The sequence below is a fragment of the Antedon bifida genome, chromosome 7 (genome assembly GCF_963402885.1).
Source record: "Antedon bifida chromosome 7, ecAntBifi1.1, whole genome shotgun sequence".
In the NCBI taxonomy this organism is placed as follows: Eukaryota; Metazoa; Echinodermata; class Crinoidea; order Comatulida; family Antedonidae; genus Antedon; species Antedon bifida.
The window spans coordinates 19,424,264-19,439,825 of record NC_136232.1 but is presented as its reverse complement, the minus strand read 5'-3'; the positions used below and the strand labels follow the sequence as shown (position 1 = coordinate 19,439,825).

At 32.8% G+C, this 15,562-nt stretch overlaps 2 protein-coding genes across 2 annotated transcripts in view; both read left to right on the top strand.

Annotated features, from left to right (window-relative positions):
* Positions 1–783: 783 nt before the first annotated feature.
* Positions 784–13,913, top strand: LOC144848981 (E3 ubiquitin-protein ligase arc-1-like). Its single transcript, XM_078705932.1, has 13 exons — positions 784–900; positions 5,081–5,196; positions 6,040–6,149; positions 6,552–6,649; positions 7,159–7,309; positions 7,680–7,815; positions 8,790–8,870; positions 9,365–9,465; positions 10,619–10,734; positions 11,330–11,525; positions 12,041–12,180; positions 12,921–13,034; positions 13,732–13,913. The coding sequence occupies exons 1-13, from the start codon at positions 810–812 to the stop codon at positions 13,911–13,913; spliced, it is 1,632 nt and encodes a 543-aa protein (XP_078562058.1). The 5' UTR covers positions 784–809.
* A 513-nt stretch (positions 13,914–14,426) lies between these two features.
* LOC144848222 (uncharacterized) overlaps positions 14,427–15,562 on the top strand; it is a 75,744-nt gene continuing 74,608 nt past the window's right edge. The window contains exon 1 of the mRNA XM_078704935.1: positions 14,427–14,660. Within this exon, the coding sequence (XP_078561061.1) occupies positions 14,428–14,660 (233 nt within the window). The 5' untranslated portion in view covers position 14,427. The remainder of the gene's footprint in view (positions 14,661–15,562) is intronic.

Here is a 15,562-nt window from a genome sequence, read left to right as displayed (position 1 = left end):
ATTGACTTATCCCGCATGTGTGTGTATTTGCAAATAAAGTATTCACAGGTCTCTGCTCATTGTTAAAGAGATTGCAAAGAGAAATCAGATTAGGTAGCCGAGACAGACCACGGATGTCAATGTTTTTCTTCGAGAAGTTACAAAGTGAAAAAAAAAAATCTGCATGCACTGATGTTACTGTCCATAAGTCGGAAATTCTTTTTGCGTACACTATTAGGCCTACATTATTGCATGAATTTAAAGATGTATGTATTGTTCCCCTGAAAAAATAATTCTTATTTTGTTGAATATGCAATTTTAATTTCACATAATAGATATATCCACGTTCTTCGAATCTGTTTAGATCGGAAACAAATTATTTACCTAGAAAAACTGTAATTTAAAACAAAAACTAGTTTAACTATTTATTTTGTCATTTTTCATTTTTTTGGGAACAATACATCTTTAAGTAAAACGTATCTAGTAGCACTATAGATGATTTAATAAATATTTAGATTTATTAATTTTTTTCGATCCTATTTTGGTCAAAGTGATTAACTATTAGGTATATGTGATTATTAAAAATATTATATAAAAAATGTTTTATTATGGGGAAAAGGCCTGTCATAACACAAAGTATGACAACGATGCTTGGTGGCGTAGTCAAAGAACATAGACGTTATATTACGTTTCTGGACGTGCGGCCGGTAGCTCATAAAAAAAATCGTAACCATTGGGGTCAGGGGTCAAGATACATGTGCCTTCCTTCAATAATTTCGTAGAAAAGACGACGAAGTCTGAAGAGAGAGTGTGTAGTGTGTTGAATTTTGATGAGAGGTTTCACTCTCTACAACACAAATTATATCAAAATGCAGCGAAATCCATCATGCCCGCATTGTTCTAAAAACTACCGTGGCCAAGGTAAGTTTATTGCATTGAAAGAAGAATGTTGACAAAAAAGTGTTAGTTAGCCCCAGTCCAGAAGGAGAAACTTGTCCTTCCTTCCCATTCATGGTGAGCGCCCTCTCCTCTACCTTTTGTGAGCTAGGCCTAGCTATGAAGGTTGGAGGCTAGCGTAATGCCTACTCTATGTAAGCTTCCTTGCCTTTGTGTCCTACAACCTTGGTCCTTAACGAATGAGTAGGTCTAGGCTATAGGCACTATGGTAAGACATCCATTAATAATAATTACATCATGGTCATACTATAGATAGGCCTACTAACTCTAGGGTGTCAGATGAAATCGGTCGCGCTTGAAATCGGTCGCGTTTGAAATCGGTCGCGATAAAATCAACTTCCGGTATTTTGTATGGCTAGAGCTATACTTTTGATCATATCGGTCGCATTTGAAATCGGTCGCGTTTAAAATCGGTCGCGCTATTTTGTATGGATCGAGCGGGATGCATGCTAGAGCGGGATACACATTTTTCGTTTATATAGATTTAATTGATATTTTTTAGGAACTAGATTATTTATGTGGATATTTTTTACTTGGTTAATAAGTATTTATTATCATGTTGATTTATTTATCAATCATTAAATTAATTTTTTTTTGTATTTCACAGGTCTCGGAGAAGGACTGTGTCTTTTCAAAATGGCCATTTCTAAACACGTTTAAATATTATATTAGGCATAATGTTATATTAGGCATATAATAATTTCTACCGGCCTACACTAGACTATGATGTACAATGATAGATGTGAGAATAAATAATGTATGGATAATAAAGGTGGACACGATTCTCAAAGAGGTAATCTGCACTGATATTTAAACATTTAGATTTACGAACGGCGTATGAATGTGAGACACTGAGTTGCACTTACTTAATTATTTACATTAAATGATTATTATAAATGAAGAAATAAAAGATATTCAAATTAAAATCTATAGTATCGCCGACGTATTACGTAAATTATATATAAATCATACTGTAAAATTATAGAAACAGTGCTTTATTCGGAATTATTATGGATAAGCAAGCCTGTGAGCTACAGCGATTTTAATTGCTTTTGCTTATCCTTGCCTCCTTAGATTTCCACGTGTCTTGATTTTGTTACCTATGTTTTAAATGTAGGGTCTATTTCGATTTTAAAGGCTAAATAAAAAATGAATGAACATGATCTCATAATCGCGTCGAGCATCTATAGCTCATTGGATCGTTTCACAAAAACACATGCAGGAGGCCTATAGACGTTTCAAACGTATGGTTATTAGTAATAGACGTCATCTTTACCTCGCCATGGACAACGATCGTATGTGTTTTGTCCATGATTTAACACTAACAAGTGCATGTTTTTTAAAAAGGGGAAACCCCGTCAGCAAAATAACGTATTGTTAGGGGAAACAGCTGCACGATCATAGAAGGCGCATCTCCACAATATGGCTTATTCGGGGGTTTATTTCAGTAACTCGCCTTTTAACCATCCACATATAATGATCATTTTACTAAAAACTATTTTAAACATTAGAAATAAAAATATACACGTGATTTGCCTCAACAATAATCATTATAAATACATAATAGAAAAATAACGCTTAAAAAAAGAACGATGTTTCGACTCCATGATGGAGTCGAAACATCGTTCTTTAACAAGTCCAATGAATAAAATTTAAAAAAAACAACTAATTAAATAACACAAGCCAAGGGTCAAAGTTTAAATAACAAAAGACCTATAATCATTATACACTTAATATTATCCTACATAACGGATAGAAATAAAATAGAAATAAAAATAAGGTGATCGAATAGTATGTTGTTAACGACATGGATATGATATAATCTGGCACAGTATCCATAAGTATAACAATGGGTACGCTGGCTTTATGGGCTATATTGTAAAAATTATTGTTTTTAAATAAATTGTTCTCTATTACGTAATTGTTTGCATAATAAAAGACACGACAGACGTATATTCTCTATATAATAATATATTAATTACAGTACAAATAAATAGAGGTAAATTATTATATGCCTAATATAACATTATGCCTAATATAATATTTAAACGTGTTTTAGAAATGGCCATTTTGAAAAGACACAGTCCTTCTCCGAGACCTGTGAAATACAAAAAAAAATAATTTAATGATTGATAATAAATATTTATTAACCAAGTAAAAAATATTCACATAAATAATCTAGTTCCTAAAAAATATCAATTAAATCTATATAAACGAAACATGTATATCCCGCTCTAGCATGCATCCCGTTCGATCCATACAAAATAGCGCGACCGATTTCAAACGCGACCGATATCATCAAAAGTATAGCTCTAGCGGCGCGCCATACAAAATACCGGAAGTTGATTTTATCGCAACCGATTTCAAACGCGACCGATTTCAGACGCGACCGATTTCATCGTAAACCAACTCTAGCCTAGGCCCTAGGCCCCTTCTTGGCTTTTATTTTAATGTTACGTTGTCTTTTTCAAGATTTCCTCTTGTGCAGGTGTATGTACGGCCACAGCAAAGCTATAAAAAAAAATTCTGCTGCTCAGTTTTGTTGATTTAAAAGAATTATTTTTAGACAACCCCATGGATGGTGACAAATTAAATCAGCAGGGCCTGAAATTGGTCGCCTCTAATTTTGGTTGCGATAAAATCAACCTGCGGTATATTTGTATGGAGCGGCACTAGATACGCTGTTTAAGATCGGTCGCGTTTGATATCGATCGCGTTTTACTTTGATCGCGCTAATTTCTAATGTATGGGGTGCTCTAGACAAATTTTCTTAAAATCGATCGAGTCTTAATCTTATTTAAAAAAAAAATCAGCATCCAGTATTTTGTATGGAGCACCGCTAGATATGCTTTTTATCATATAGGTCGCATTTTATTTTGGTTCACGCTAATTTGTATGGGTGCACTGGACACATTTTCGCTGTTTCTAGATTTTGGAATTAAAACGCTCATTATGCTTTCGGTTAATTTTACCTCGTCTGAATATAGAAATTCAAATAATATTTTTTTAAAGCTTATTTTTTTAAGTACAGTTAGTTATTTTAAATGTTTATCTCCTATTATATAAATAATTTGTGTTTTCATTTTATCTTACAGGTTTCAATAAATTATAATGTGTTCTTTTTGTAAATCGTTTCAAAAAGGTTTCTTGTTTTATCAAGTGCAAATTTTAGAAAATCTTGGCGCTGTTTAAAGTTTTGAAAATGTTTAAATTAATTAGTTTACATGCGCGCATATTTAACCACAATTAATAACTCTTTCTATGTTTGCAAGTGGATACCAGCTCAAATGAGGTTTATGCAATAAAGAAATATGATGCATGATGATAATTATTGCATTCCACCACTCCATGTGACAATTTTTTTCAGGATAATAAACATGTAGATAATATTAATAATATGTCGTTAATTAATCTACCAAGCCTATGATATACAATGATAGATGTAAGAATAATAGATGAATAATAAAGGTGGACACGATACTCAAAGAGGTAACCAGCAATATAAATTTAAACATTTAGATTTACAAACGGCGGTAAGCCTGCGAGACACTGAGTTATACTGATCGATTATTTGCTTTTATTGCATTAAATGATTAATAAATAAAGAAATATATGATACTGAAATTAAAAACCATGGCATCGCTGACGGATACGTAATAATATACATTGTTTCACAAAAACATGTACAGGTACTGGTTGCAGTATGTTTCAGAAGATTATAGTAATCGCGACCGATTTTAAACGCAACCTATCGTCGTAGAACCCTAGATACAAAATTTGTCTCTGTTATAATAACTCATACTATAGAGGTTAATGTCCATATCATATGGTACCAGTGGCCTAGCAAAAAAAGCCACAGACAAAGTTACCGGTAATTTTGTCTCAATTTTGAAAAAGACTAACTAATCAAACTCCTTGGAAAATTGTTGTCCAATCAGAAGTCAGGGTGGGCTTCAGAACAGTTTTTAGTTTGGAAAGGAGGTGAACAAATATTCTTTTACCTTTTTATCTGACTACTTTACAAATTAAACCGCTTGGACGTTCTCTTATCTGACTACATGAGTAAAAACCGCTCGGACTCAGTTGTAACAGTTGTGATAAGTAACATAATGATCAGAATTGTATCCTAATTTGTTTGTTTTAGATCCTGTTGGAAGCTTGTATCCATGTATGCTGGTGTGTAGTCACACTTTCTGTAGAAGCTGTCTGACAAAGTTTATGAAAATGTCACGAACCCACATTGTCTGTCCCATCTGTAAGGTATGTAAATTGCTGATTGTTAATTTAAAAAAAAGTATGAGTAAATAAAAACCAAAAGAAAAGACTGAATGTAATTCTTTTCTCAGGTATAAACCAACCTCAAATTTAGGGTAAATTTATTAATTGGAAATGCAATCCTATATTGTCCCTCAGTCATATAAGTTCTTATAGTACTAACTGCCATTATGCAGGGAACATTGTCAACAATGTAGCATAGCCTAATGCTCCACTATATATACCTTAAAATGTAAATGGGCGAAGAACCTGCAACTTGCACCCTACTGGACTGAATTGCGCACATGTGTGGACGACACATACCAAACTTTCTACTCCCTGAAGGGTCCCTACGCGTCAAGGCATATGGCATATTTCTTAATTATACCATTTTTATGCAAGTTGATGTTAAGCTTTGATTAGTTTCTTTTAACTAAATCTTATCACCTTTTGTCAATGATATGTTTATGTTGTTTTTTTTGTTGGCAATAAATCAGTTATATAAATGGCGCACTGTCCACAACAACAGGGGCTGAATGGACCAGTACACCAGTACCCGCTACTCTTTCGAAAGATGTATTGGGTTCTTTGTTACCATCAGAACAATGGTCGAGGACTTGACCTGTGTCGATTGTATAGCTATGGTTTTTGGTGCCCCTGCCTTAACCACTCGGCCACTCAACACGAAACCTTTGTTACTGTACACATAAAATGGTAGCCAAAGCATGTTTCCTTTTCCTTCCTTCTAAATGAAAATGTTCCCTGTTGTGTGGTAAATCTCTACTGTTTAATCTTCTTGCCAGAGCTATACTATCAATGTTTTAAATAACTATATTTATACATTTTTAGACTTCTACTCCAACACCGTTAAAAGAGGCTAGTATTAGTCAACTACAACCAGACTTCTATGTCCTCGGTGTTTTGTTAACGAACAGTAAAAAGCAAATGAACATAAACCAGTAAGTATAAAGAAATGCATATTCTAAAGATTTTCCTAAGAAAAAATAGATGTATTTCATTATCTTTGGCAAAATAGAATTTTGCTGAGTATAGTACTTTGTTGTTTGTTAGCACGTTTGTAAGTTATCCTGAATGTTTTTGTGTTTATAGGTATATACATGCATACATTCTGGAAAATTGATATATTGGTGAAGTCACAAAAACTTATTATATTAAAATCTGACCTATGTCTTCCATATGGGATATTAAATAGCACGCCCTCTGTATTCTTTTAACATGGACCGAAATATTAGTGAGCCCTTTCTTTCCGAATATAGTTTTTCCCTGATATACTTTGCCAAGTACTTCACTCAGTTTCTGATTGCTTAATTTATTAATCGAGTGTTAAAATGGTTTTTCAGTTCTAGAGAAGGAAAATGGAGGAAGCATGATGATTCCAGTGACGCAGTACACAACATTCCAGAGGCTTACAAGCAATTTAAGGAAAAGGTCATGGGAGGTGTGAAATATTCATGACATTTTAGTATTGTTAGAAAGTACTTAATAACTGTGTTTTCTTACTATAATCAAGGCAATCTAACAACAGGACACTGAGCTTTCCTTGCCAAGATAGGAACTCGTAATCTTTGATCTTATGTCTGATTGCGACAAATACCAACAGTACTGTACTATGTACATATTCTCTGCGGCGCGAGGTGTGAACTGATCATTTCACAGCCACAGATAAACCCTTTGATCTCCGAAGCTCAGCTTTCTGTTGTTAGATTTTCTTGATGTAATAATATTAATAATAATATCGCAGACTTTACACAGGTACACTACTCTTCTGGACTACATACTGTGTTCTTGCACACAAGCCTAGATGTACTTGAAGAAACTATGGTCAATGAGGCCCTTGGGCCTGTACATTTTTTTATTACTATGGTTGGCAGCACCCTAGCCTTAAACGCTCGACCACACAACTATTGTTCATACATATTCATACAGTAAATCAATCTAATTTTTCAGAGGATGATGAGATATGCCTTGAGTGTATAAAGAAGCCAGCTAGCTGTATGTGTGAAACTTGTAAGATTAGACTTTGCGGAGAATGCTTTCACAAAATCCATCGTTCTCGAACCCTAATGACCCATCAAGCAATACAACTACAACCTAAATTGTAAGTTTCTCATTCCTATGTCTTTTTCTTTACCTTCCAAACCCCAGCATCCCCTACCCTCACTTCGTGCTCTCTGTGATAAAAAAAAAAGTCAATTTACATATATATTTCTTTTTATCAAACCAATGGTACCATCCAATTATAGTCATTCACTTTGACCAAAAATTGATCACCAAAAAAATTATTTACCTGAAAAAAACTGTAATTTAAAACAAAAAATAGTCAAATTGTGTTTTTGGTTCAATTTAACTGTTTATTTTGTCTTTTTATAAGAAATAATTTTTTTTCCATATGGGAAGTGAATAACTTATTTTATAAATCTTTATGATTTTGGGGACAATACATCTTTAATGTATCTTTTTCCCCTCAGGAGTTCTAATAAATGTAGACAACATTCTATGAAACCATTAGACTTCTTTTGTTTGGAAGATATGGTACCTGTGTGCGCAAACTGCGTTATTGTTGGAAGCCACAAAGGTCACTCGGTTCAATCGATCGAAGAAAGGGTATGTATAATATTAATAATAATAATATTTTCGTTTTTATATAGCTCTTGTTGCACAATGCACTTCACATTATTACTCCAATCATATGGAAACATACTCCCATATGCGCAAAGTTGTGTCATGATCTCACCAGGTACGCATTTGTCTAAGGATACAAGCAATGCAGAGAGAGTTTGATCCGAATTCACAATCAGTAATCTAACGTTGCGCCATAATTGTGTAAGGTAGTGTATTCATGAGACAAAAAGGTGTGGTTGAAAAAACATGTTATTTCACTGCTGGCACTGTTTATGACACCCAGTATTAAAACAAAAGCAATTCTTAGACCTTTGTTTCACGAATTAACAGCCATCCATCAACTGCCAAGCCAAGCACACATGTGACATTGTATTGTTATATTGATGTCACATGCAACAATATGTTGTGTCAATAGATTCTGACGGTGGGTTGAAACGGATCAAGAACATACCCTATTTAATTCGGGGCTTTTGAACTCTTTTATAAATGTATTTATTTTTAATGTCCGTAATTTATGTTATCAATTTGTTTGTTTTTTTTATACTGACTTTCCTAATAAATTCAAATCAAAACTCTAGATTACTATACATATGAGCGCACTAGATAGTACCATGGAGTTTTGCTTTGCCCTATGGCAATACAGATCATAAACATTAATTATGATTAAAATTTAGATTCTCACATTATGATCAGTCTATATTTGCTAATATAATCCCTAAAAGTGCAGTAAAAATAACAGTATGTATTTGTATGTATTGGGATCATCCAAAAGAAGAAATTATATGAATACTATACAGAGATCCAGATGAACCTTTATACTAATATTGGTGTATCGCTCATTGTGCCCTGAATTTTCTCAATCTGTTGTTTTCTGGCCACGTTTATGTAGTAGATTCCCTTGTAAAATCTATATTAATTTCTAGTGAAAATTAATATTACTATGATATGTGTTGTAGAATAAAGAGGCAGTTACTGATTTAGAACCAGCAATGGTGAAAGCAGAAGAAACAATGAAAACAATGTTTTTGGCAAAAAAGGTAAGTATATATAACAAAAAACTGCTATGTTGGGTCTGTATATGTATTTATGTAGGTCTGCAGATAAATATAAATCAAAGAGCTGCATAGGCAGGGTAGATAGAAAAAATGTTTAAAGCATTGTCCATCAGGTGAAGAGAACCATTTTTTGTTATTTTCCCCCGATTTTTAATGCAGATCCCCAAAAATTGGTTATTTTCCCCAAAAAATCTGGAGGATTTAGTTCTTTCCAATGACAATACAGTATTAATAAACTATCAAATAAAATATTTAAAAAGATCAAAATAAATTACAGTTTACAGCCAAAAATTTAAGTTGAATTTAACCATTTATTTTGTCTTTTATAAAATCGTTTCTTTTAAATTTTTTTTCTACAGAAGATATTAACTTACTGTGAAATGGATTATTCAAAGTCGTTTTTTTTTATTAGTCTTCAGTTTTCATGTTTTTGGTTGACAATACATCTTTAAATATTTTGTTTATTTTATTTTTAGACAATTTCTGAAGCAATACCAGAAGTAAAACATGAAACTTCAAAGGTGATGAATGAGGTTTGTGCACATTTTACAAGACTTCATGCAATCTTACAAGTAAGGTAAGTTATGGACTAACCCTTACATCTGACTTGGTCGTGAGGGTCTGCAGACAATTTTAATTTCCTTTTCTTTTATAATTCATTTAATTTCTTTCTCAATCCATAAGAAAAATAAATATTACAAATAAATATTACAAAATAAATATTACAAAATAAATATTACAAAATAAATAGGCCTATTACAAAATAAACATTACAAAATAAATAGGCCTAGTACAAAATAAACATTACAAAATAAACATTACAAAATAAATATTATAAAATAAAACCGTCACTTAACAAACAAAATTACTCAGTCAAAGCACAATTGTTTAACAATTAACGAGATCCTTTTCAGTCTTTGTTATTTATTGTTTATATTATTTCTTGTCACCCTTTGGTGCTTTGTATTTTGTTAATTTTATTCATTTGTTCTTGAGAATGGTTCTATGATGGTTCTGAAATGAAAAGGAAAATTCATGTTTTTGCCTCTTGATTTCTATTACAAATATTTGATTTATGTACAACTAACCAGATATTATATTTAAAATTCATGCCTGTACATGAGCTTTAAATATTCCTTTTTAATGCCATTCCCACCATTTGAACAATCTCCCAGTTCACATTCGTAACTCTTCATTAAATCAATTTAAATTAACAACCTATACATTTCTTTCAGCAACTAATAAAATAAAAATTGAATTGAAAAACTTATTTAGTTTAATTTTCAAGTTAAAATTTATAATTTATGTAATAAGAACTTTAGTTGTCTACACTCTTCCTGTATTTCGTTTTGTGTATTTTTTGGAGAAAATGAATATATTTAACACATCAGGCACAGAACATTAATCATAACCTGCCTGGTGATATACTGAAATTGAATTAATACATTTGAAACAATGAAGATTAGGAAATCTGAAAATGCGAAAGTCACCCCAACTGTGATTTGAATCCGGGAACCTTCTGCTTGATATGTAGATGTCCTAACCATTAGGCCACTGGGCCTTTCATGGTATTGTTCAAACTTGATTAGATAGCGACCCTTTATTAATTGATTTGTAGCATGGGTCATGTTGAGCTTAATAAATTAGAATAAATTTGTTTTTTTTTGTAGGTTATTTATTATTCATAAACTGGTAAATTTATCCTAAATCGTAATCTTTTTTTTATTTAGAGAGAAGCTGTTAATGGAATCTATAGAATCTTACCTTGAAACACAAATTGACACAATCAAACATGTCCAGGCATCAGTAGAGGCTAACTTAAGCTGTGTAATTGGTGCTATTTCAGGTAATACTTCTTTTCCCCTAGACGCAAGGTCTGGAATATAATAATTATATATCCTGGATTTATAAAGCGTCTAATGTTGTGAAACCTCTAAAGCTCTGTCTACAATATCAAACTAGTTGGACAAAAAAAGTTTGATGTGGCCAAATATGGGTAGTGATATGACATCATCATGTCCATATCTAGGCACTTCACGTTTATTTGTCGCATAAAGTTTGATAGAGTAGGTAGAGCTTAAGCGATGTAAATATTATTACCCAAGTATTTTTTTTGTGGATCAAACACATATGGAAACATACTCCCATACCAGGTTAACCAATTTGTTCACCTGGGTGGGGAAAGGCAAATGTAATTGTCTTACCTAAGGACACAAGCATTGGATTCGAACCCATATTCTCACGATCAGTATTCCATCGTTCAACCAACTGCGCCACATGCCCTTACGGTAGTATACGTTAACCAACAGCCTAATGTATAAAATATTTTAATATACGAAATGGAGGCAATATCAATTAATATAATATTTTTATACACTCACAAAGATTAAATTTAAGGTAAATAGTCAGTGATTCATGAAATATAATAACTATATTTTTAGAGGCTCAAAAGGCGATTAACAGCAATGAATGTATCCAGACTACACAGCTTCTTGCACTGTTAGATGCAACAGCAGACCTGCCGTCATTTTTTGAGGTCCTATCAAAAGACAACCTATTGGAATTTACACCAGGGCCTGAGGATTTGTCCAACAATCTGTCAGAATATGGAGAAATAGAAGGCTTTGATACAGACAGGTTAGCATATTTAGATCTCATCCACATCAAGTGGTTAAGGTGGGAGCGCTCTTCTGTTGGCAGTAAATCAGCACATGGTTCAAGGCTCTTCTCGACCATAGTTCTGGTTGTCTAAACAATTCTTGGATTAAGGAGGTCCAGTGTACACATTGTCTTAAAAAATTTTTGGAAGAGTAAAAGTTCTCTTATGTCGACACAGAACTCAACTCAACTGAATGTTTTGTGCTTGTGTCAGTTGCATTCAGTTGTGTTCAGTTGCTCGGAGAGCTTATGTCGACACAGTTGAGTTTAGTTTGAGTGGCATGTCGACATAAGGGCACCATAAGAGGCTACCCCAGTGTACTGGTTCATAGCCCTGCCGTTGAAAGAGCCCATTTGGTTCCAGCTCATCACAAAGGGACCCTTAGAAGAAATGATAGTTGCAACATCTGCCCTTTGAGATGGTTTTAACCAGTTTTGTACAGTTTTTATTTCCATCAAATGTTTTTCATTCTATTTAATAATTTTTTTTCCAGATATACCTTAAAGATGTTCAGTGAAGTACCAGAAGAAATTGCTAGATGTCGGGAGCTGAGCAAGGAGGATCAGGTAGCATTAGATCGAATGCTTTTGGAAACACAACGATTACATAAGGAATCTGTAGGCAGCCAATCAGGTGATTTATCTCAAATGTGTCTATTACAATGTGGATGCCCTGAATTTGTTAGTATCCAATTACCGTAAAAAGCCCATCTCGAAAAGAAGCCCCCAATTTTAGTCTGCAAAAGTAATCTTAAAATGAAGTGCATCTGGCTTCTTTTCGAGATAGACTTTTTGAATTTGAAAGGAAGCCAGATAACTTGTGATGCAGATATAATGTATGATCAAGTTTATATCGTAAATTTATTTTAGTTTAAAATGGTATTTTGATCACAAATATGTAAAATTGGCAGATAATATGAAAATCCCGGTTATTGTAGTAGTAGCAATTCACAAAATGTATAGCATTCATTTCGAAGCCCGCCTCTTTAATTTCCAAAAGTAATACTCGAAAAGAAGCCCATCTTGACAAGAGTACCAAGAGTACTAAAAAAAGAAGCCCATGGGATTCTTTTCGAGGGTTTTCAGTATCCCATTTTGCAATCCAGGCACTTGCACAGATTAAATATTTTCTATTGTGCAAGAAGAAATAGTTTTATATATTTAAATGTGAAGCATATGTTTAAGTGCAGTGCAATGCAACAAACAATCCTACCATGATTGTTGCAACCCCCTTAACCCAACCTCCCACCCTTTATTCAACTGTTTTCCCATCTCATTCCTGAATTTGTATTGGAAAATTATGCCTCTCGAAGTATTTGAACATTTAAATTTTAGACAATCTATTTAACAAATAAAATGTTTGGTTTTTATTAGTTGAAAATGGAGATTCAGAAAGTGTAAGCTCTAGCCATACAAACCTGTCTAAACGTGAGGGTGAAGCCAATAAAACAAGAAAGCCATATCGCCATAGGACCTACTTACCAAGAGGTAAGGGATCATTCTTCCACTGCAGTTGCTGCAGTAACTACCTTTTGTTTACTCTTTAACCAGTATTTGCAATTATTTAGCAAGCAATTTTTTTGATTGTCATACCTACTGTTTAATCACTACCTCCTGTTTAATCACTACCTCATAAACATTACCTTCTACATTAAAATACGTTATTGCATTAAAAAAAAAAAGTAATTGAAGTAAGTAGAATGATTTTGACACAATTCCTAAACAATCTAGACTAGTCATAAATTGTCAGTATGAAAAAAGAAATTGATATATCTATAAAAAAATATATTTATTCATAGGAATCACCTTTATATCGGTGGCACACATTGATCAGTTAATGGTGCATCCATTTTACAAACAAAATTATAAATAACATAAGCTACAAAGTTTTAAATACTAATACATAACATCAAAATAATATGTAAACTAATTAAAAAAAAAACAAAATTGAAAATAAATAAATAAATAAAACAAACACAGAACAATAACAGTATAGGATATCATAAAAAAACCCAACTAAAACTTACAGATTACAGATACATCCTCATAGACATCTGTATCTTTTTTTCTATTAATTAGTTACGTGTTTAGAGAGGTAATGCTGATAATATTGTAGATCTAGTAACCCATGCTTTTCTTTAAACAGTAAAAATTAAAAATTTCTTCTAATGTCTATTACCAACAGTACCTCCTGGTGAAAAAGTGATTGTGACCCATATTCGTAATCCGTGTGATTTCATGGTTCAACGACTTAGTGACCAAGGCAAAGTGAGCAACATGATGGGATACTTACAGAAGTTTTGCAGGGCTCCTGCTGATAAACTCCTAACTGGAGATTATATAAAGATAGGCAAGTCATTATTCTGACACACAATACTCATATTTTTTTCCTTACATGAAAAATATATATGTAATTGGTATATAATGGAAAAAAAATCTGCACAATATCTCCCCCCCCTCCCCTTTTAAAAAAAAATATTTTCCCTCTTCTGTAAACTAGCCATTAGTCTGGAATGGGTGGGGGCGTTTATTCGAGGGAGGCGTTTGTTTGGGAGATATAATGAAAAAATACAACACAATATACAATAAAGTGATAAAATACAGTAAAAATTGTATCAAAGTGCTTGGTAAATTGTAGATAATATCAATCAATGAATTCTACACATAGAAATGTGTTTGTAATGCAATATTATGTAGATAATGCATGTGGCGGGGCGTTTATTCGCGTAAATAAATAAAGGCCCTGGGGGAGTTTATTCGAGAAGGGCGATTATTCAAAATGATGTTTTATGGGAGCATTTATTCGGGGAAGCCGTTTTTCAAAGTGGTACATTTATTCGAATGAATACAGTAATTCAGTTATGTTTAAATTTCAGGTACTATGGTCTGCTGTCAATACAGCTTTGACAAGAAGTGGTATCGCGCTATCATCATGACGCCATGCAAGACTAGCGCAGAAGACGAGGATGAAATTGAATCCAAAGATGGTACAACCAGTGAGGTGAGCGTTGGTTCGGCCAGCATGAAAAGCATCACATCCAGTAGAGGCAAAGAAAAACTCTGTGAAGTTGTGTACATTGACTATGGTAACACGGAATGGGTCCCTATTACCAGGTGATTGGTTTGTTTTGGTATTGTTTGTGTATAGCCCTACCCCTAATTTAATATTAATGTTATAGGTCAATCCACTGTATTTTTTCATCTGCCATAAACCTAAATCTGCCAAAAAGTTCAAATTAAAAATTCAACATCAAATTCTTTATTCATCCAGCATGGGGCAATTTTAAAAAGGGCTGAAATAATAAATAAAAAAAATACATAGTAATAACCATTTAAAAATACAAAAATAAAATCATATTTAAACGTAACATCTTAAATATACAAGATCCATATTCATCCTTTTTTATTCATAATACTATGGCCCAAGAACAAAATTTATTTTGAACAGTCTAATACTATTTTTTTCCTACACATATATATATTTACGTTTAACTAAAATTTGTTTGTCACAAAAAGATGCAATATTTAGCATTGAGCATCCAGTAATTTACACATATACAAGGTTCACTAGTTCAGATCGATCTTTAAGGTTTAAAGATGTATTGTCCCTTTGACTAATAAAAAAAAATATTTCAAAAAAAAGTGGGTCATTTTGAAGTATCATAATAGTAATTAACTTTCACCAAAAATTAGTCGAAAAAAAATTAAAAAATAAACTTTGATCCAGTCAATATTTTCGATCAAAACATATCTCATAATGCAACGCGCTTGTTTGGCTACTCTGTATGCATAATCATAAAACTTCCTCGCGATCTGTGTGAAATCACCTTCTCAACCGTGACGAGTTGTAAACAATCCTAATTGCATAATGCATACTCATGGTTTGAAATATTTGTTTGCTTTCACTCGCGACGATTTTCTAGACGAAATGTAATCAAATTAATTTACCTGTTAATTACGTAAACTTGTTGTTTTTGGCTCGAGTTTTCGACTTAAAATGAATAACTTTAATATTA

Coding starts and splice junctions, on each gene's coding strand:
- LOC144848981 (XM_078705932.1), top strand. CDS start 810: ATGAGAGGTTTCACTCTCTACAACACAAATTATATCAAAATGCAGCGA. Junction 11,526..12,040: donor GAAGGCTTTGATACAGACAG/GTTAGCATATTT, acceptor TTTTTTTTCCAG/ATATACCTTAAAGATGTTCA. Junction 12,181..12,920: donor ATCTGTAGGCAGCCAATCAG/GTGATTTATCTC, acceptor GGTTTTTATTAG/TTGAAAATGGAGATTCAGAA.